This window comes from Macrobrachium nipponense, chromosome 31 (genome assembly GCF_015104395.2).
Source record: "Macrobrachium nipponense isolate FS-2020 chromosome 31, ASM1510439v2, whole genome shotgun sequence".
Classification (NCBI taxonomy): domain Eukaryota; kingdom Metazoa; phylum Arthropoda; class Malacostraca; order Decapoda; family Palaemonidae; genus Macrobrachium; species Macrobrachium nipponense.
In genome coordinates this window covers 62,308,156-62,330,987 of record NC_061093.1, presented here as the reverse complement: position 1 = coordinate 62,330,987, position 22,832 = coordinate 62,308,156, and the positions used below count along the sequence as shown (strand labels likewise).

The 22,832-nt window shown below is 37.4% G+C and overlaps 2 protein-coding genes across 2 annotated transcripts in view; one reads left to right on the top strand and one right to left on the bottom strand.

Annotated features, from left to right (window-relative positions):
• The first annotated feature begins 4,068 nt into the window (after positions 1-4,068).
• On the top strand, positions 4,069-15,727 carry LOC135207050 (trigger factor-like). Its single transcript, XM_064238683.1, has 3 exons — positions 4,069-4,375; positions 5,002-5,092; positions 13,220-15,727. Exons 1-3 carry the CDS (start codon positions 4,362-4,364, stop codon positions 13,499-13,501), a joined length of 387 nt encoding a protein of 128 aa, XP_064094753.1. The 5' UTR covers positions 4,069-4,361; the 3' UTR covers positions 13,502-15,727.
• LOC135207051 (cubilin-like) overlaps positions 14,565-22,832 on the bottom strand; it is a 252,388-nt gene continuing 244,120 nt past the window's right edge. Inside the window, 4 exon segments of the mRNA XM_064238684.1 lie at positions 14,565-15,443; positions 15,780-15,906; positions 20,898-21,001; positions 22,450-22,593. Of these exon segments, the coding sequence (XP_064094754.1) occupies positions 15,388-15,443; positions 15,780-15,906; positions 20,898-21,001; positions 22,450-22,593 (431 nt within the window). The 3' untranslated portion in view covers positions 14,565-15,387.

The following is a 22,832-nucleotide window of genomic DNA, read 5'->3' as shown; positions in this document are numbered from 1 at the left end:
CGAAATTGAATTTAGAGTAAGAGAATACGCGTAGCTCCAAAGTTCACAAGTGTAGTGAATAATATCACTGGAGTTGCAACATAATAAACTCGCAACCGGGATAACTCGACTATATATGCGAAAGACAGTACCTTTCATTGCATATATATATATATATATATATATATATATATATATATATATATATAGTATAAAAGGCCCATCCTTATCGAAGCAAGGGAGGGTGGAGGTTTGAGTCCACCGAAATATATAAGTCCTTAGCTTTAAAAACAGTGTTTTAATGGGCCCTTTCATACTTGAGACGTATCCTGTTTTAAAAGAAGAATTTATTTACATATATATATATATATATATATATATATGTGTGTGTGTGTGTGTGTGTGTGTGTGTGTATAAAGGTATAAGCCACAAGGAAAGTGAAACACTGGAGTAGCTACGAGATCTTTCGACTCACGTCCTTTACTTAGCAGACTGACTGCTAAGTAAGGGGCGTGAGACGAAAGATCTTCCGGCTACTCCAGTGTTTCACTTTCCTTCGTGGCTTATACCTTTATTTATGCATTTATCGCGTTCCAAACTTTCGTTATTCAGTTATACACACACACACACACACACACACACACACATATATATATATATATATATATATATATATATATATATATATATATATGTGTGTGTGTGTGTGTGTGTGCGTGTGTATTTATATCTTAGAATTGCCATCTCCTCCCGGGTTGCGTCGTCTTTGATATGTGACTTTCCAAGTCAGAATTTCTATTGACTGTTTCACAATGTGTGTCTGTAGTAGGTTGAATCAAAGTATTACACAGCAGTGCACCACTGACATTCTAACCATCAATCTTTTTGAAGAGGAGGACTGGGTCCCTGACACTGAAAAGGAAATATTGTAAAGAACTTATTTCACATGAGCGGATTTAACTCATAAGGGATTCATTCCTTTTTAATACAGACCTCGCAGAGCCACATAGAAAAGATACTCTTTCCAAAGAAAATTCTTATTCGGACGTTTTTATTGAAATATTGACAAAACTCTGCTCCTTTTCCAGGCCTGAAAAGAGTTTCGGAACCATATTCAGAAGCCCGTGAAGAAAGAAGAGTAAATAAAGAAACATTTATCATCAGGCGCTGTATTGTCGGGGGAATCGGCGTTTACTTGTTTACTTTGTGGGTAGGTTTTTTTTTTTTTTCGGTCGCTTCTCAGCTTTCAGAGTCTAAAACCATTGAAGGGATCTTGAAATATCAGAGCTTTTACTGTTACAGACGGTTATGTGTTGTATCGAATAAAATGGTATTATCGTAAACAACAACGTTCCAATACTGATCCATGGTGTAACTATACAGACCAGATAAGAGAAATTTGATCACGATTATTATCAACCGATTTTAAAAGTCTTCTTCCAAATAGAAGTAAGTGTTAAGGTTTTTGGGCGCGAATATAAAGGCGAAAAAATATTAAATTGCAGTTTCCTCTCAACAAAAGGTAATTTGTATCACATCTACATGCTTTAATAATTTGTAACCACTTATTCAAGTCAAATTTGCTCGCGGTTGCTTTTCCAACTCAAGCATGTATTTTAGTCAGTGTAGAGAATGACGTTTATTGGCGAAGAGCCAAGGTAAAACTTTTAAAAAAATATATAAATATATATATGAATATCCATCGAGTTCATTTACCCTAATCATCATTCTAGCATGCGTTTTGTGTGAGTGTGTGTGTGTTTTTTTTTTTTTTCTTTCTTTCTTTTCTTTTTATAAGCGTTCCTGTCGATTTGTAACTCTTACCGGCTGGTACCCGAATGGAAACATCTGATCGGTTGATCTGCCACGCTGGATTCGGTGACGTTATACGAAGATTTGACGTTTGGAGAATTGAATGATAATCCTACGTATTGTTTCTGCTAAGGAGCTGTTAAAACGATAAGCGCAGCGCCTGGTCACAATCGACGTTAATCATCAACTTGAAAGCTACAATAACATTTATCAAGGAGAGAGAGAAGAGAGGAAGAGACGAGAGAGAGAGAGAGAGATAGCAAGTGTTTACGTTGGACGATCAATAACAAGGGGTCATACGAGAGTTTTGCCCCGTTGGAACTGCTGACGAAACAAATGTTATAATAAACAATGCACACCTACCACAGGTGGTGTGTTCACCTGGACATGTTTCTATCGCTGCTTCCGCAAATCTCATGTGGTTACTGCTGTCGCCGTTTCAAAAGTAGAGGTCTCGAGATAATCAAAATATAACAATGAAAAAATAAACAAAGGATCCTTGAAATAAGCATGAACAGGGACCAACAAATATATAATATATATATTTATATATATATATATATATATATATATATATATATATATATATATGTGTGTGTGTGTGTGTGTGTGTGTGTGTGTGTGTGTATGTATATATATATAAATAAAATATATATATAGATATATATATATATATATATATATATATATATATATATATATATATATATGTATATATATATTATATATATATATAAATGTGTGTGTGTGTGTATATATATGTATATATATATATATCATATATATATATATACGTATATATGTATGTATGTATATATATGTTTGTGTGTGTATGTGTGTGTGTACGCAGAATGACAGTATAACCTCGTAAGTAATACTGATCTGCATGTGGCCATTCATATTTTAACTAAATCAATAATGAGGAAATTAGCTAGCTTGTTGTTCGAGATTAAACTGTCCTTATGCCAGCACGGGCTCTTGCTCATAGAGCAGCCCGTATATTAATTAGCCAGCGTCTACAAGCTAACTAAAACCTCAGTAACAAAATTAACAAGAGAATAGGAAAAACGTCTTAAATAAAACGAGCCGTGTCATTACTGCAAACTTGATCAAACAATGTCATTTTTCCCTTGCTTCAGATGAGATGAAATGTAAACACGTCACACGAACTACAAATGAAAGGTTATTGTCCTCCACGAAACGACTGTGTCTTTAATAACTCTTGTGTCGACAGGAGGAAGATAGAGACTGGGTGTTTTAATGCGACCGCGCTCCTCTCAGGTGATTGTCCCATTGTGGGAACGGAGGTAATTACGATGGAAGTCATTTAATTCAGGTAGTTGTTGCAGTTACCTGTTCGACAGAGAAGCCCGCTGTTAATGGTGGTTATGACCTCAAGGTTTTTTGTTTGTTTTTGTTTGTATGGTGTTTTTATGTTGCATGGAACCACTGGTTATTCAGCAACGGGGCCAACGGCTTTACGTGACTTCCGAACCACGTCGAGAGTGAACTTCTATCACCAGAAATACACATCTCTCACTCCTCAATGGAATGGCCGAGAATCGAACTCGCGACCACCGAGGTGGGACGCAAACACCATACCAACCACGCCACTGAGGTGCTTATGACCTCAAGGTTACTGGCAGACGATATCATTAAATATTGTAGGATTATCGTCCACATGATGCAGTGATTCTTAAAGGATTCTGCGTTCATTGTGGATTGTCAGAATCTCAACCAAATCAGCCACAGAAAAAGGTAACAATATGAGGAACTTAATTTAGTTATGTTCCATTTTCTGGTCATTTTTCTCGCAAAGTCAGTCAATCTTTTGAGCGACTCAAGACGCAAATATTTATTCTTGCATGCATTTTTTAATATCGTGTCTACTTTTGATAAAAGGAATACATTGCCTAAGCAAACAAAGATTTACGACGTATATCCAATGAGAGAGAGAGAGAGAGAGAGAGAGAGAGAGAGAGAGAGAGAGAGAGAGAGAGAACAAAACGTTAACCAGCAGTTAAAACAACTCCCATTATTCGAACCTGTCGGACAACCACAAGTGTTTCGAACATCTGCGAGTGAACAGAGAGGATGAACCACCGTACAGCTCGGAGATCACACCTTTTGTGTGTGGATAGCAGGGTCCTCCCTGGGGATAGAGACAGGTATAGATAAAGAAGGGGGGGGGGGGGGCGAGGCAAGAAAGCCTTTGATACGTTGGAAAATGAGAGATAGCAAGGGGGGGTGTGGCTGGGGGGGTCAGTCGTAGATTATTTCGAACGGTTAGTCACATAAGCTTTGGCCTTAACAAGAGCCGGATCTCTTTTGTTTCATTTCGTTGTTTTCGACGGGCCAGTGATGTAAGTTTCCGTCACAGAGGACTAAGATTTAGGCTGAAATTCCCGACAGAAACTTCGTGAGTGGTTCTTTGCAACGTGTAACAGAGCTTGCAACAACGCCTCGTTTCGGATTTGTTAGTGCTTTCTGTTTCTGAAGAATACCGTTCATTCAAATCAGCCTTCAAGACCTTCGGAAGCCGGCTCACGTCTTCGCAGACTCAGTGCAAAATGCTCTCCATCAGGTGAGGTTTTTTGTGTTAATATTTACTTTTTGTGATTTTTTCCATGTAGACAGGTTTGGCCTTAAAGAACTTCATAAAGATTTGCAACAGTCTATAGGAGGACATTAGCCTCAACTGCGCTTAGTGAAAGTAATTATTAGCATGTTTATGTAATCCCGTACTCATTTAAGTTTCCTCTGCCTCCACAATGAATTCTTCCTCCGGAAATGTGCCAGACAATAATACTAACAAGGTTTGATTGGTTTCCTTATGCAATATCGGACAAAATAGGATATCTGAGAGTTGGAGAAGACTAAGAATCTCATTTGGTCTTCCAGTCATTGTCATGGTACGTATGCATTATCATCATGATGTTGATAACATAATGAATGACCCATCTGAACTCGGTAAGCAAAATACATAACGTAAACCACCTGTAACATGCATATTGATTCACAGGTAAAGTTATCGATTAAAGTAGCAACGGGTCGTTTTCATTTATGCTAATGTAATGGTCAGTTTTTGGGAAGACGTTGGTGATAGAGCCCATATAAAAACTGTTTTACATGTAAATAGATGGCTGATTATCCATAGAACTTTGCTGAAACATGACGAGCAGTATTTTCATTCACAAATGTATATTGCAGATTGACGTTGGCTGTTACGCTGTGCTTCATAATAGTAGCTGCCCAAAATGCCCCAACATTGCCTGACCCGGATTATTTGGACGACATCAGGGTAAGCTTTACGTGCTTGTTTTTATTCATTAGGTATTAATTATATGTCATTTACGAGATTCCTTTATAATTAGTCTTTATCAAAACACGAAGGAATAATTTTAAGTAGTTTTTAAACATCTAACTCACCTGGTAGTTATATATATATAGCTTACGTCCCTGACGTCAGCTATACATATAACTACCAGGTGAGTATGTTCAAAAATTTATTTTATTATGAAAATATCATTTTTATGTTGATATATATATTAAAAATATAAATGGATGTATGTATGTGCATGGGTATGTGCCACATACATTTCGAAAAGCATCGAGCAGTTTCAACCAAACTTGGGATACATAGGAATTACCATCAGGAAAAGAATGCTGTAGGGATAAGACATCACTGGAACCAAAAGGGATGCGGGTGTGGGAAGGGAGTGAAGTGTTGAAATAACCCAAAACGACCGATATTAGTGTCTAATCCATAGTTTTCTAGGTCACTGAGATTAATAGTGAGATGTCAGATACCCTTTAAGTCCAAATTTTGCCCTAATAGGGACAGGGGTGGGAAGGGGTGAAGTGTGAAAATAACCCAAAATGACTGATATTAGTGTCTAATCCATCGTTCTCTAGGTCACTTGAATGAACAGTGACATTCTCGGTGCCCTTTAAGTCCAAATTCAGCCCCGATAGAAAAGGGGGGTGAGAAGGGGTGGAAAGGATTGATGAATAAGAAATAACCCAAAACGCCATATATTAGTGTCAAATCTACAGTTTTGAAGGTCACTGAAATGAATGGTGACGACAATCCTGATGCCCTTCAAGTCCAAGTTCAGCACCAATTGGTAGGGGATGTGAGAGGGGGTGACATTTTAAGATATTAATGTCTAATTCATAATTTTCAAGGTCGCTGAGATGCATAGTGACACTCTTGCTGCCCTTTAGAGTCCAAGTGCAGATTCAATAGGGAGTTGGGAGATGCGTGGGTGGGAAGGGGGTGGCATAAAAATAAACGAAAACGATAGATATTACTGATTCATAGTTTTCAAGGTCGCTGAAATGAATAGTGAAACTACTGACGCCCTTCAAATCCAAGTTCAGCCCCAATAGGAAGGGGGTTGGGAAGGGGTTCACGAAGGAAAATAACCCAAAACCACAGATATAAGTCTTAATCTATAGTTTTTGAATCACCAAAATGAATATTGGCAATACTCCTGATGCCCAGTGACATGTGAAAAGAACATAAAATAAGATATTAGTGTCTAGTCCATAACTGTCAAGGTCGCTATGATGAATTCTGACACTCCTGATCACCTTTAAGTCCAAATGCAGCCCTGATAGGGAGTGGGAATGGGGTGACATGCAAAAATAACTGAAAATGACAGATAATGTCTAATCTATAGCTTTTGAGGTTGCTGAAAAGAATATTGACACTCCTGATCCCCAGTACGTCCAAGTTCAGCCCTGATTGGAAGGTGGGGTATTGGGAAGGGGGTGAAATGTCAAAATAATTGAAAACTTATATTAGTATGAAATAAATAGTTTTTGGGGTCGCTGAGATGAATAGTGACACTCCAATGCCCTTAAGTTCAAGTTTAGTACCAATAGGAAGTTGGGTAAAAGTGGGCGGGAAGGGGTTGACATGTAAAAATAACCAAAAAATATAGCTATTAGTGTCTAATCCATAGTTCTTGAGATTGCCGAGAGGAATAATGACAACCTCAGTACCTATAAATCCATGTTCGGTCCCGATATAAAGGGGTGCAGAGGAGGTGACATAAAAATAACTGAAAATACAAATATTAATGTCAAATGCATAGTTTTCGAGGTCACTGAGAAGAATAGTGACTCTACCAATGCCATTATAGTTCAACTTTAGCCCCCTATAGGAAGGGGAGCGAGAAAGGGTGGGAAGGTGGTGACTTCAAAAAATACTTAAAATGACAGATATTAGTGTCATTAAGAAGAAATCCAGGGTCAACCTCAATAGGAGGGTGAGGGGCTGGTTGAGAAGGGGTGGGAAAGGAGTGACATATAAAAATAACCAAAAACAGCATAGATTTCAAGGTTGCCGATATGATTGGAGACACTTCCAATGCCCTCGAAGTCTAAGTTCAGTGCCAATAGGAGGGGGATTAAGAAGGGCTGGGAAGGCAGTGACATGTAAAGATAAACTAAAACAATAGATATTAGTGTCTAATCCATAGTTTTCAAGGTCACTGAGATGAATAGTGACGTACCTGATGCCCTTTAATTCCATGTTCAGACACGATAGGAATTGGTGTGAGAAGGGATGGGAAGAGGTTGACATAAAAGTAACTAAAAATGACAAATATATGTCTAATCCATAGTTCTCAAGGTCACTAAGAAGAATAGTGATATTATCAAAGCCATTAAGTCCAAGTTGAGCTCCAATAGGAATGGGGGTGTATGGGATTGGGGTAACAAGTAAATATAATTGAAAAAGACAGATATTAGTGTTTAATCCATAGTTTTCGGGGGTCGCTGAGATGAATAGCGGCACTCCCAAGACCCTTAAGTCCAAGTTCAGTACCAGTAGGAAGGGGGTGTGAGAAGGGACAGGAAGGGGTTGGCATGTAAACATTACCAAGAAATACAGATGGGGTGGGAAGAGGGTGACTTGAAAAAATAACCTGAAATGACAGATTAGTGTCTAATCCATATCACTTAGATGAATAGTGACCCTTCTGATGTTCATTAAATCCAAGTTCAGCCCCTGTGTATGTGTAAGGCCTAGGGTTTTTGATTAATAATATATTATTAATCAAAAACCCTAGGCCTTACATGTGTTTAATGTGTGTGTTGGTTTGCCTCACGCTTACCTAATGAATAAGGGGGGGGGGGGGTAATCCCCCCATTACATATGTACCATATGTGTGTGTGGATTAAAGTACTGGTTATCTGCAAAGTAAGGTGGAAGTATCCTGCCACATAAATATTCCAGCAATATCTCTGGTGTTTGTAAGGTGCCAAGTACTCTTCGTGATCTTGTTGAATCCATCCTTTTATTTATTAGAAGATAGATAGTTACTGAAGGATCACTTTGTATATATTTTTGAGAGGAACATCTTTCTTAAAAGCCTTTTAATATTATTGTAATTCTCTACTCTGAATGTCTCTAGCATTACGAGGCCCTTATCGTATACAAGAAAAAACTGTTTAATATGATGGTTTCCCCTTTCCTGCCAATGGTATATTTATATAGTTATAGTGCACCTTAAGCCTTGAATTTTTCAGTATTAGCTGCCCTCCGTAATTCTTTATCTTGAAGCACATTCCAGTATCATTTAAGAAGTTTCACTTACTTAGTTTTTTGAATTGCCAAATTAGCATTCTTGCTTTCTCGAAGTGTCATGACTATTTCTTTTGCACGTAAGTATGGAAACGTCATCTTAGCGTAGGAAAATGCTATCGATAACTGGCATGATATTGGGCCTCATTCTATTTGAATTATGTCCTTCCCAGGCATCGATATATTCATATATCTAATATCAATTTTTGACGAATAGACGGTGTTGCTTTTTCATTGATCCAAGTGTTTGTCTGAACGTTTCTTCTTTATTTAAACGAGAATTTATATTCTTAGGAAGCTTGTTGGCAGTATAATAAGAATTTCGGCCAGTCTTGTTGAATATACACAGCGAAAATTAACAGTAATAAGCCAGCTTACGTTCTGTAAGGGAGATTATTACGATAAACTGTCATCGTGATAAATTCTTTATGAATTTCCTTTTATCTCAAGCAACCTAATGTGCTTTGATTTAGAGTAATTCTCAGGAAATCGAAGCCTACAAATAGTATAGTTTACGGCAAATTTTCAAAGAAAACTATTATTAAAGAGAATGTTCGATGGGATACCATTACAATTTTAGTAAACGTGACTGGTGAACTACTATGAGATTCAGGGCCTCTGTAACACGGTTTTTTCGCAATAACTTTTTATCTATGCATTTCATAAATATAACGCTTATTCAGAATACATATTATATCAACACATAAATTTTGAGTGTATTCTGCACTACGTAGGTTGAATAAATTTGGTACTTCTAATGTAAAAGTGACCTTTTTTGAAGACGGGCCAACTTACTCAGAGAAAAGGTTTCGAACGCACTCGTTACGTAACTTATGACATCATTTCTTCCCTCTTTCTCGATGGATGATTGGCTATACGTAACGAAGGCTAAACCTCTGGCAACAATGACATACAAATTTAAATACAAGCAAAGCAGTACACCTTTATGAACTCTGGAACCTCCCCACTGATAATTGTCATAATGAACAAACCAACAAAATATGTTAATAAATACAAAAACACTTCGATTATTAGTCTAACTCCCAAAATAAGTTTCCTAAGAAATTACAGTCTACTTTATAGGTCACAATCAGATTGACAAGATGTAGGGAATAGTTGGTAATTACCAAAAACATAGTAGACAAGCTTGATTTGATAACTGCTATATCCAATGTCAAGCAATTTTTATTTATTGGCTATCTACCTATTTATTGAAAAAAAAATAGCGGCTTTAAACCTTCACCAATAATTATCGTCAGAATGGTGACTTCATGAGGCTCCACCCACTTTCGCCTCGTTATAATTCAGGATAACACTGAAGGCTACCATGGGCATTGTTGGATTAGAAAATTTAACTTCTGGCTATAAAAACTAATTTCTCGAGTTGTTGTAAGAAGTGCTAAATGATCCTCAAGGATCCCAGCAGTTGGTCTAAACGTTTAATTCATGTATATTACTGCTATACTGTTGCGGCACTACTGCTACAGTAGTATTACTACGCTAGCACTGATCTATGTATCGTTCCGCCATTCATAAAGTCTTTGGGTTTCAGAGCCGATGGCATTTCTGTCTGGTGGATGGGCGGGGCAACATTTAGTCAAAATGTGTTTGTTTACCTTGCTTACGTAATGAATGTTTTTCGACTCTTGGCTCGTAATCATTGGCCATGGCGTCGGCTAGTTCATTTTTACTCTATAAAAATCAAAACTATCGGGTTTAGGTTATTGATAATGCTGACAAAATTTGTGTGTGGTTGTAAAATATACATATGTCAACTTTCACCTACATCCGATGCTTTGACAAGGAGCAAAGTCCAAAAAACCGTGTTACAGAGACCCTGAATCTCATAGTAGTGGCATTCAAATCGTCTCACACCAGACTAATCAGTCTTCTTCACTTGACTAAAAATATTCGATTTGATATTGTTAAGCGTTTTCAATACAAGTATCAAATTGAATCCAAATAGCGTTATCCAACCTATACCTTAAAAAATCTAACAGGAAGATGTTCTTAACTCCTCCATGAAAGAACACAGAGCCTAACTAAATCATATGTCCTTAACTGGGTAATGATTGGTAAGATTGATTTAATCTAACATGACTAAACAATATATTTCATCGGTTTATCTCACAATATTGACAAAGATTTGCGGGAGACAGCTTTGGTCCTCTTAAAACTAACTGGAAACTTTAGGAAGATATTACGTAGGCAGTGTGACATGTGAGCTGATGCTCAGTGGTATAAAAGAGCTTTGTTTGGTTTTATGTACAGCCCTCGACAGGGATAATTCCCTCTCTGGCGGGCCCTTGTGCGTTTTCCAAATAGGTTGCTTCTTATATTTTGTAATTGCCTTCTAGCGTTTTTTTCATCAGTATCGTAACTCCTGTAGAATAGAAGTGTCTTTAGTTCTTTTTTTAAATTTGCTTTCTTCTTGTATGATCTTCACTTCAGGCTGTATTTTGTTGTAAAGTCTTTCTTGGTGCACAATGTTCAAATGCTCTCTCATCTGACTTACAATTCGTTCTAGGTTCAAATAGCCTATCTATGTTTCGCTTGGATGTCTGATCACAGTATTCATGTCAGGTCTAAAGAAACTTATGTAGTTTCTTAGATTTCTCATGTCAGTTCACCATATTTTAGTTCTTTAACGACTGTAAGAAGTAGATCATATTCTATTCCTGCTTTTAATCCGGATGCTCTATTTTGTACTTCTTGCAATTTTCTTAGTAAATAGTTAGGAAGACCGTAGTATATAGCGTTTCAGAAGTCAAACCTCGAGAAAGTATTTGGTTACAAATTGCCGTCTTCAGAGTATATCTTGTTTAAATATTTTCTAATACAATATTTTCTAATACATATTTTCTAATATGATAGCTACAGTTTTTTAAAATATGCACTATATGATTTTTCATCTATATTTTATTATTAATTGATACTCCTAAGTGTCTTACTGCCGCTAGTGTTTATGGATGACGAGCCAATAGTTATTTTTTTGAAGTGTTTATATTTTCGTAGCGCACTGCCTGATCCAGATAGCATGCAATCAGTTTTGTCTTCATTAAGTTTTGGTTTCTTCGCCGTCATCCATTTTTTTTAAATCTTTCATTATCGCATCAGTTTTGTTAATGGCATCTTCTACCTTTTCGGAGGGAAAAAACTGAGTACCATCAGCATACAGTTTATAACTAACCTTGTGCTTTTTTTTTTTTTTTTTTTAGAATTCTAGATAATTCTATTGTGCAAATGCCAAATAGCTAACAAGTTTAGGAAGTCGCTGAATTCGTCTAGGAATGATTTGTTACATGTGTTTGGTGGTTGGTAAATTTATGATTATATTATACGGTGTTGATATATTCAAAAGTATTGAACCCATTTCGGTTCATTATAGATTCTTAGTATACTTTTTTTTTCTAACAAAGATTCCCACTCCACTACCTTTTATGTTTTCTCTCTATACATGGTAAAATTTGAGTGTTTAGCGTCATTTCGTTCATCTAAAAACAATTACTTACATTATTACTTGACCAAGTCTCCATTAGCATACATATATCTAGATTGTGATCATTTATAAGATTTCTGATAGCGTTGGTTTTATTTCCTACTGACTGTATTTATTGAATTGCATAGGAGATTATTATTAGTCAAAGCCATGAGCCCTATTATTTTTCGACCTGGATACTTGTCTTTATATACTATGAGCTTAAATCTATCATATGTTTTAATTTCAGTCTCGCTATTGCCTTTTTACATTTTTAGTTGGTGGTGGTACTTTCAGTTGATGTGCGATACTGCGATTTAGGGCAAACTTGGTTATTTCTATGACCAAATTCCTGACATTTATAGCACTGGTAGTGCATATAACGGTCGTACATACTGCAACAGCCATACAGCGTATACAACTTGCCAACTCTATCATGGATAACCCTTCGTATTCGTGGTGTGCATTTGATGACATAGTGCTTATATTTGTCATTTTTGGCTCTCAGTTCCTTTACAATTTTCAGGTCGTATTTTCCAGAAATGAGAGAGTACTACCTATCCACGGATTTTTCTTTATAATTTTATTAACAATGCCAACTTCGTCCTTTGGAACATATACTACTTTTATTGTGGGTTTAAATTTACCCTTCTCATTTATTGACATAACAATGATTCCCTGAATCTCTGCTTTGCCTTTTTCTGAGTTTTCCCTGTCTGGAAATCTTACAAATAAGTGTCCATCTCATGTTGTTTTTAACCTGTTCAATTGGTGCCGATATTTTACTTATAATTTGCTGTTTTTTATCTGCCACTGTGCTCTCTTCGTCAGTAGATTTGATCAAAAACACTTTTTTTTCTTAATTATATTTATTTTTTTTCGTGAGTGATTCTGCATAAGTTTTGTTCATATTTTTCATAATCTTTACATCTTTATCAACATTTGTCGTTTTTGCACTGAATTTCATCTAAGTATGTTGGTCATGACATCCACGTTCTTCGGGCCGAATCCTGAATCAGCTCTGCTAATATCAATGTGTTTTGCTTTTATTTCGTCTTCGTTTTCAATGAGTTTTTGGGCGTTAATAGTAACTTAATACCACTGTGTTTTGCTTTTATTAAGTCCTCGTTTATGGGCGTTATTTGTTCAGGCCAAATTGTTATGATTGATCGATGGAGGGTGGATGATAACGTACCAATTTTGCAGCCCTCTAGCATCAGTAGTTTTTAAGATCTGGGGTCGGAGAGAAAATGTGTAGACTGTGAAGACAAATATAGCCATCTCAGTATTTTTCTTTTACAAGATATCTTTATATTTTTCTTTTACAGAAAACTGATACTTGAATTTATTTGCAGGAATACGGGCAGCATTACACTGACGAAGTGGCGCACAAGTACAGGGAACAAATCAACAAGATGGATATGCTAGACGTTGATGACTACCCCGACGATGACGACGAAGATGAAGATTACGACGATGATGAGGACGAGGACGAAGATGATGACGACGACGACGATGGTGAAGGCGGATGCGGCGATGGTGGTGATGACGATGATGATGACGACGACGACGATGATGACGACGAAGAGGACCTCAGTCCTGTCGAACAAGTCATCGAAACTTTCTTCACGAGATAAATCACACGCAATGTAATTATCGGCTTCGCGTCCTGCTGCATGCTGTGGTGCAGTGTTTGTCTATTTTTGTTTATGATGTCCATGTGTACGTATTTCACGCATGTTTTCCTTTAGTTTTTTACTATTATTTTTAATCTGTTTTATTCAGCTTTTTTCAAACATGTTTAGTTTTGCCGTAAGCATGTACTTTTTATCATTTATTACCAGAAGTGGTATAAGTCTTGCATAATTTCCTGCGCTTTCTACTTATCAATTTTAAGCAAAAAAACTCAAAGTAGCAAAACTCAGTTTAGAAAGAATAGTGCTTTGTTTTTCTGTGTATTTTATTTTAGATTAGAACGAGATTTTCTTGTGATTTAGTTAAAATATGTGCCTTGATGCTCCCGTGAGTCTGTTACAATAGTAAAGGTAATAGAAGTTTTCCTGTGTATTTTATTTTAGATTAGAACGAGATTTTTTTGTGATTTAGTTAAAAGATGTTCCTTGATGTTCCCGTGAGTGTTACAATAGTAAAAGTAATAGAAAAACCCAAGAGGCTGAGGGCTTTTTCCTTATTAGCTGTTAAGATTTTTTAGAGATCTTTTCCATTTTTAGCTGTTAAGATGTTTTTATGTACCTTTTGAATGTTATACGTCATATCTCAAAACTTTGTTATGCCTTTCACACTCATAGTTGCTGTGAATCCAGAGTAATGGAAATGAATATTTTATTCGTTCTATCTCTGCAAAAGTTTTAGCCTCTATGACTCAATCTTATATTATTCATTCTATCTCTATTCCTCATCTAAATATTAATTTCCATTTACGGATTCATGGCAACTGAATGTGAAAGGCATAATATTTGTCCATAACTTAATAATTGTAATATGGATTTCTTTCCTTAAATGCAAATGGTTTACTTACTTCAACAATTATTTCAGCAATATCTCTTTTACCTATTATTGCTTCCAGAAATAGCTCATCAAATACCTCTGTGTTGTTTTCTGTTTAAATTTAGTTTAAATTCATTTACTGTAATTGTAACCTTGCAAGAAACCTATTAGTAAATTCAAATGTCAAACATAATTCGTTATTGGTGTCACTTTTATTGTCTCAGTATATACAAATAAGGAAGAAAACCGTAGTCACTTTTAAACAAATCCTGCTTAGAACATATGATTCTCGATAATATAGCCATGGTCACTTACTGGATGCCAAATATAAGACATATGACCACTCACGAGCGGTATTTGGCATCTAATTTGGCTTCCAGTAAGACTTCTGAAAACTCACGAGTGGTATTTGGCATCCAGTAAGACATCTGAAATCTCATTAGCAGTATTTGGCCTCCAGTAAGACATCTGAAATCTCATAAAATATTTGGCATCCAGTAAGACGTCTGAAATCTCATAAACAGTATTTGGCATCTAGTAAGGCGTCTGAAATCTCATAAACTGTATTTGGCATCCAGTAAGACGTCTGAAATCTCATGAGCAGTACGCTAATAACAGAAGATTATTAAACTGCTATGCTGTTCAACTGGCTACTAGAAAGAGTGAGAGAGGATTATTAAACTGCTATGCTGTTCAACTGGCTACTAGAAAGAGTGAGAGAGAAGTTTCATTTTGGTTATGTGATATAGCAGTGAAAAAATCTTTGAAGCATAGCAAAAGAAAGCACAAAAACTTCATGCATTGAAATTTAGACAATTAAAAAATCTATTTATCATTGTGATGATCCCTATTTCTTTTACTCAGTCATGCTTGTTTTCCACCAGATTAAATGATTCGTTGAAAATGCTTTCGTGAACTCCTCCAACATGACTTAAATATTTGCTCTGCGTATCCTGTGGTCAGTTGATGATCATATTTCTAGTCTTGCAATTAATCGTTAACTTGAGATAATTCCCTATGGCTCAGGGCTTTCTGTATTTCCTTCATCTTCACTGGGTGGGTCATCGAAAACTGAAGAAAAAAAGGAAAGTTATTAAAATTTTAATTTTCTTAAAGCAATAGTTAAAAGTATGAGTTTTGTGTGTTCTTATCGCTTTTTACTTTATATCTCTAGTTGTACGGCAAACTATGTTCAATATATTTTAGGGAAAAATGATAATGAAATTGCTGCACTGGAAAAAGTATATAATATGTCTAATATTGCCGCCTTGGAAATATTACAGCTATAATTGAAAAGGGGGCATTTATAGTCTTTAATTTCGTTGTTTATTTCTGTAATAAAGACTTCATTTATATACATTTCTATCAATTTTTCAACCGCATTTATCAGTAATGGGAATAACTTACCTGTGTCTTCATGTGGTGTTGCTGGAGCTACAGCCATCATCCACCCAAGGCCAGTCTGTGTGGAATTGCTAGTAACAAAACGTAATGCCATTCTGTAACTAGGTGCTAAATGGCTTGCCATTTCCTCCTGAAGGACAAAATCAACAGCCATTTAAAAGTAACTGCCTAACATGACCTCAATACACAATAAAAAGGGAAATGGTCTAGACAGGTGTTTGACCTGGCAACAGAATTTCAAAACAAGAAATTTCAGGCAAGCGTTTGACCTCTGAATCAGAGAGAAGAAATATTTGACTTCAAGACAGAATTAGAAGGTACAAATACAAGGCAAGTGTTAGACCTAAAGAAATATTTAAAAGGGGCAAATGGTTCTAGAAACGGCAACTTTTATTAATGTATTTGACACTGAAAAAGACTCGGTAGAGGCAAATTTTTTTGGCGCGCGTCCAATCTAGATGCAATTCGCTGAGAGAGATTGAATTAAAATGGAACGGGAGATTGCGTAAATGTTCGTAAGGTAGGGTTATAAAACCCAATAGGTTACTTGCCATTATTTAGTGGTAATGGGTCAATACATGGAGTCTTAACACTCTAAAAGTAATATTTCTCTTGGGCCCGTGATAAAACAAATATATTACTCACTATAAATCTAAGCAACAAATATATTACTCACTGTAAATCTAACTGTTCACTATGCTCTTTTTCTGCCGGTTAACTGAAGTCTTAACATTTTTTTTTATGCAGATTTTAATTTCACTGGTTTGGTAACCATTTTTTTTTTATTTATGCAGTATTAACATTTCTCAATACGACGAAAAAAATTTTAACATGTATTGTGGCGGGATCACAAGCTTAAAAAACGAGCGGGCAAATACCCCCTACATAAACCTAATCACTCCAGCTGCCCAACTCACCCTCAGTCACACTTTCTTCTTTACACTACGGAATATGCAGGACAATTAACCTACCTACACACAGAAACAAAAAACACAAACACAAAATCCAAAAAAAAAACACTCAAAACACATGTACTTACCCAACTCCAAATACTCCAGGCTATGCTGTGCTGTCTACCGGTCGAGGTCGCTGAGACATTAACAACAACAAACCAAAAACCAAGAACCACAACACAACACACAACAACAGCAAAACACAACCACAACTCAACAACCCAGCAAACAACAAGGAACTCAACCACAATACAAGACCACTGCACATACAAGACCACTGCATATACAAGACCACTGCACAAACAATTGCTAACACAAAAAACAACACAAAAAAGGCAACACACACCCACTAACAACACCAAGAAATCACAACAACAACAAAGACAACAGCACAGGTACAATAACTCTAAGCAAACAACACTAACCTAACAACAACTTACAACAACAAAACAAAACACAAAACTCAACCAACTTCCAATGCCTTCAGACTCCTCCAACACTACTACCTATCACAGGCTCTCACCCAAGACTGACTGAAAACTAACCAAAAACACAGAACTCTGATCTCTAACAGCACCAGCAGACAACCCAGAACTCATGAACAGCCAATTCAGTCGTTAACCATCCAACCACCAATTACTCACTCTCTCTCTCTCTCTCTCTCTCTCTCTCTCTCTCTCTCACACACACACACACACACAGACATTGTCAAATGGAACTCCATAACTCCTCCATATTTCCTCCCCCGTTACATTTGACAACGTCTCCTTACACTCACAACACCCATACTAAATAGCCTTCAGCAACACCCGCGGATGCACGGACGCAGGCCCCTTGGATCTTGTTTGAGGGCCCTCATACACACACTCAGTTACACTGCCATCAACTTCTCCCAGACCACTTCCAGTCAGACTAGCATAACCATCTCCCTCACTACCATCCTCCCAGATCCCATTCACTATCTCATCTACCCCTTCCAATTCTTGTCCGAATATCTCTTGTAACTCTGCCACCAAATCACTTACCTCATTTACACTCCTGCCAAAGTCCCGAAGAGACTCATTCATACTGCCAACTACATCCTTACCATCTGATTCCCTTCCTGGTGAAACTTCACTAAACCCTGACAATTAAAACCCACACACACTATATGTATCATTCCTCCCCTCAAAGTCATTTGTATTACACGCCTTATCTACCATTTTTACCCTAACACTAACCCCTCTATCATGCAGCTCACGTTTCTCCCTTTCATTTCCTTTCTTCACCTTCTTCCACTTTCTTCCATACTAAACCAACACCAACTGCCGATCTTCCAGACCCATTTGCTCACTGATGCTCGGGTCACATTTACTCACCCTCAACCACTCACTCATTGCATTCTCCCAAACATACTGCCGCATACTAGAGAACCCACCCAACTGAATCCCCTTAACACCTAGTTTCCCGAATTTCCAGCCTGACTCATCCTCTTTCGCCTACACACACTCACCATGTGACCTTCCATTCCACATTCAATACACGCATGCTGTTCTTTACACATCCTAGCATAATGCCCGTTCTTCCCGCAATTACCGCAAACCACGTTCATTAGGGTACCCTGACACCCACTAGCTATGTGCCCTGCCTGTCCACACCTATAACATTTAATATCCCTATCTTTCTTACACTCGCTCACTAAATGCCCCGTTTGCCCACACCCGAAGCACGCTCCTAACGCCCACTGACATTCATTCTTCCTGTGTCCTGGCTAACCACATCTATAACACTGATCTCCTCGCTCACGACTAACTGACCCCACTCTTCCAACAATCGCACTCCTATCTCTTTTTGGGCTAACTACACTCATGTTACTTGCCCTAATGCTCCTATCTACCACTCGCTCTGCCATTCACCTCGGCCCTTCCAAAACTGCCTCCTTATAGCTTTTAAACTCTGGTACAACCTCAGCTACTTCAGTCCTAACACTAACATTCCTATTCTCTTTCATACACCTATCTAACTCTTAATCTTCTACTATTTCCAAAATGTCGTTCCATGTCAACCTTTCATTCGTCCATCGCATTTTCTCCTTACGTTTCCGATTTATAAACTCATATACACTCTCCGGTACAGTCGCCAACAACTTCCGCACTAACTCCTTACACTCATTTATCCCTTAGTCCCCAAACTTTTTCCTGGCTAATGTTTCTAACCTACAGACATACATTGACAACGACTCACCAACATTCATTCTTGCCTCTTCAAAATCATGCTTTCTCCTATATCTAACGCTACTCTTTATCCTCTTTGCCTGTTCTACAATCATGGCTTTCAGACTCATACGGCACATTCCCTACACTCATCATTACCCCATACATACTCAACAAAAACCCCGTCAAAAAGCTACCTAACTCTCTTGCCCAGACTCTCTTGTTATCCCCATACTTAGCCTCACAATACCTCTCATATTCCTTAAAAAAGTTCCTTATGTCCCTACCACCATATTCCTCGTATTGTGCACATCAGGGTATCTCTCTCACTCTCACTCTCACTTTCGCTACTTCCATTCTGACCCTTCTTTCCCTCTTTAGAATACAGGGAATCAACTTCCATACTCACGTCCATACTCCTGATTACGCTCTTCTTACCCTTCTTTCTAGCAACCTGTTTCCACTCACCACTATCTAAATTACTCTCACCCCTTTCCCCAATGTATTCAGTCCTAGTCTCATCCTGTCCGTCACCCTTGCTAACCTTCTTTCCCTTAATCTTCTCCTTTTCCTCAGCCCCCTTCTTATTCTTGTCCTCGGGTTTATACTTATCTGTGTCTTCTCCTTCTTTCCCTTACCTATAACAACCAAATCACCTTCGTCACTCGTGCTCTCATCCAGTCGCTTTTTCCCTTTATTTACCACTCCTGGCCCATCACAAGACCCTGTACACCTACCTCCTACAGCTCCCTCTCCCATGAATCCCTTCAACATTTCCTGCATCATCTCTTGCACTGCATTCATCATTACTCTGAATTTTTCGTCCATTTTCTCTACCATTCTCTCTTCCGCTCCTTTCACCTCTTCTTTCATTTCCACTTTCGCACTCCTTAGCATTCCTCTCACTTCCTGTAACTCGCTCTTCAGCTCCTCACACTCTACCCTCAACCTCTCATTCTCCACTTCCAACCTTCCCTTAGCTTCCCTCGCCGACCTCCTCCTTCAGCCTCTCTATCTCCTTCAACCCTTCCATCCTCTCTTTCTCCACCAATCACACAACTCACTCCCCCAATTGCCCTGCAGCTGCCGCACCAACAATCCCTGTTCAGGCGCCAAAAAATAATGTGGCGGGATCACAACCCTAAAAAACAAGTGGGAAAATCCCCCCACATAAACCCAATCACTTCAGCTGCCCAACTCACCCTCAGTCACACTTTCTTCTTTACACTACGGAATATGCAGGACAATTAACCTACCTACACACAGAAACAAAAAAAACACAAAAAAAAAAAAAAAAAAAAAAAAAAAAACACTCAAAACACGTACTTACCCAACTCCAGATACTCCAGGCTATGCTGTGCAGTCTGCTGGTCAAGGTCGCTGAGACATTAACAACAACAAACCAAAAACCAATAACCACAACCCAACACAACAACAACAACAACAAAACACAACCACAACTCAACAACACAGCAAACAACAAGGAACTCAACCACAACTCAACAACCCACCAAACAACAAGGAACTTAACCACAATACAAGACCAACTCAACCACAACTCAACAACCCACCAAACAACAAGGAACTTAACCACAATACAAGACCACTGCACAAACAAATACTAACACAAAAAACAACACAAAAAAAAGGCAACACACACACCCACTAACAACACCAAGAAATCACAACAACAACAAAGACAACAGCACAGGCACAACAACTCTAACAAACAACACTAACCTAGAAAACTAACCAAAAACACAGAACTCTGATCTCCAACAGCACCAGCAGATAACCCAGAACTCACGAATAGCCAATTCAGTCGTTAACCATCTCTCTCTCTCTCTCTCTCTCTCTCTCTCTCTCTCTCTCTCTCTCTCTCACACACACACACACACAGACGTTGTCAAATGGAACTCCATAACTCCTCCATAGTATGGTTACCTTATATAAATGCCCATTAACAAAACACTTACCGATCCGCACAGTGTGGTAAAAAGTACAGCCTGACCGCTGGCGTGAATATCGTATAATTCTAGATAAGTCGCGTTGCATGTTTCTTGGGAACCGAAATCAATATCTGAAAGAGAAAACAAGTAACTTAAAGGAAAGTTCTTACAAAAGCTGTTAAGTCTTAAAAAAAGAACTTTTTTTTCTATTCCTGTTTTGGATTTCGAGGATTTCCTTACAAAACTAATAAACTATCAGGGAAATGGGAAGTAAATAAATTGTTTCGTGAACGAGATTGTATAAATGAATGTTTTCTGTCCTCAAACCCATTAATTAAAAAACTCAGAATTTAGACAAAAGTTATATGGACGCAATTGGGATATGGACACTATTAATAAACTAAAAACACTGATATATCTCGAGTACATATATATATAGTTTATCGGTTACAAATGACTTTAAATAGAGCAATATACACACCATCAGTTGTAAATGTTGCCAGAGAAAAATAATAGTACAAAAAATTAAACAATTGCCGTTGATTTCAAGCGTTCCGGAAGTATTCTTCTTATTATAGACATACTTTGTTCAGATAAGACGGTTATTTGTTGTACAGAACTCTGAAAGTATTTAGAGAAAATATATTTTTCCACCTTACTGCGAAATTAGTCTCCGTTATTGGCTGCATTAAGATGCAAACAAAAGAATTTTCCCACAATGGAAACTCCAATCTCGGAAATTTTTTTTTAAGAAATATATTTTTCCAGCTTACTGAGAAATTAGTCCCCATTATTGGCTGCATTAAGATGAAGACGAAAGAATTTCCCCACACAAAAGAAACTCCAATCTTTTAAAACTTTAAGACTCCTTTGAAACTGATAACTTTTTGTCAGTATGAGGTCGCTGTATATGAAGCTATTTGTTTTCTTATCAACGTTATATTATTCAGAAAAAACTCTTTCATGTGGAATAATCCTACGGGGATAACGACTTGAAATTAAAGCTCCCATTTGAAAGAAGATATAGAAGATAATAGAAAATGTAGAAAGAGGAGATCAGTTATTAGAAAATAAAAAAAAACAATTACTATATTTATAAATAAATAGATGGAATGGAATGGAATATAGAATTTTGGCCTACAGCCAGGCCAAGTGCTAGGACCTATGAGGTCATTCAGCACTTAAAAGAGGAATTGATAGTCGAAAGATTTTAAAGGTGTAACAGGAGGAAAACCTCAAAGCAGTTGCACTTTTTAACAGTTATTAAGAGAGGGTGATAAGTAAGCTGGAAGAAAGAGAATATGAAAAGAGGTACAGTAAAAGGAACGAAAGTGGTTGCAGCTAGCGGCCGAAGGCATGCTGCAAAGAACCTTAAGTAATGCCTACAGTGTCTCGCACGAGTTGCACTGAAGGCACTACCCCGCCACGGTTTAGGTAAATAGATGAATATATAAAAAAATTAGTAAGATAAAATACAAGGTGAACTGTTCTCGAGTACAGTAATGCATTCCATCTTCACTTGCACTAACGAGCTTCTTGCAAAACATCATCAGCATCAAAATACCACATATAACCTTACCAGCTGCACGCAGAGCTATGTGTTTATTGGGAGAGACAGAGATGGTAAACATACAGTCTAACCCAGGGGGCGCTGGTTCAGGGTATCCAGGGCTAGAGAGTCTTGCAAGGGTGTCGGCGTACATTTCACCACCACACCCGCCAGCTGTGAAATGTAATTGAAGATTTATTGGCTGAATTTGAAGATTTATTGAATGAATTTCGAAATTTATTGGCTGAATTTCAAGATTTATTGGCTGAATTTTGATATTTATTGACTGAATTTCAAGATTTATTGGCTGAATTTCAAGATTTATTGGCTGAATTTCAATATTTATTTACTGAATTTGAAGATTTATTGACTGAATTTGAAGATTTACTGGCGGAATTTCAAGATTTATTGGC

Coding starts and splice junctions, on each gene's coding strand:
- LOC135207050 (XM_064238683.1), top strand. Junction 5,093..13,219: donor ATTATTTGGACGACATCAGG/GTAAGCTTTACG, acceptor ATTTATTTGCAG/GAATACGGGCAGCATTACAC.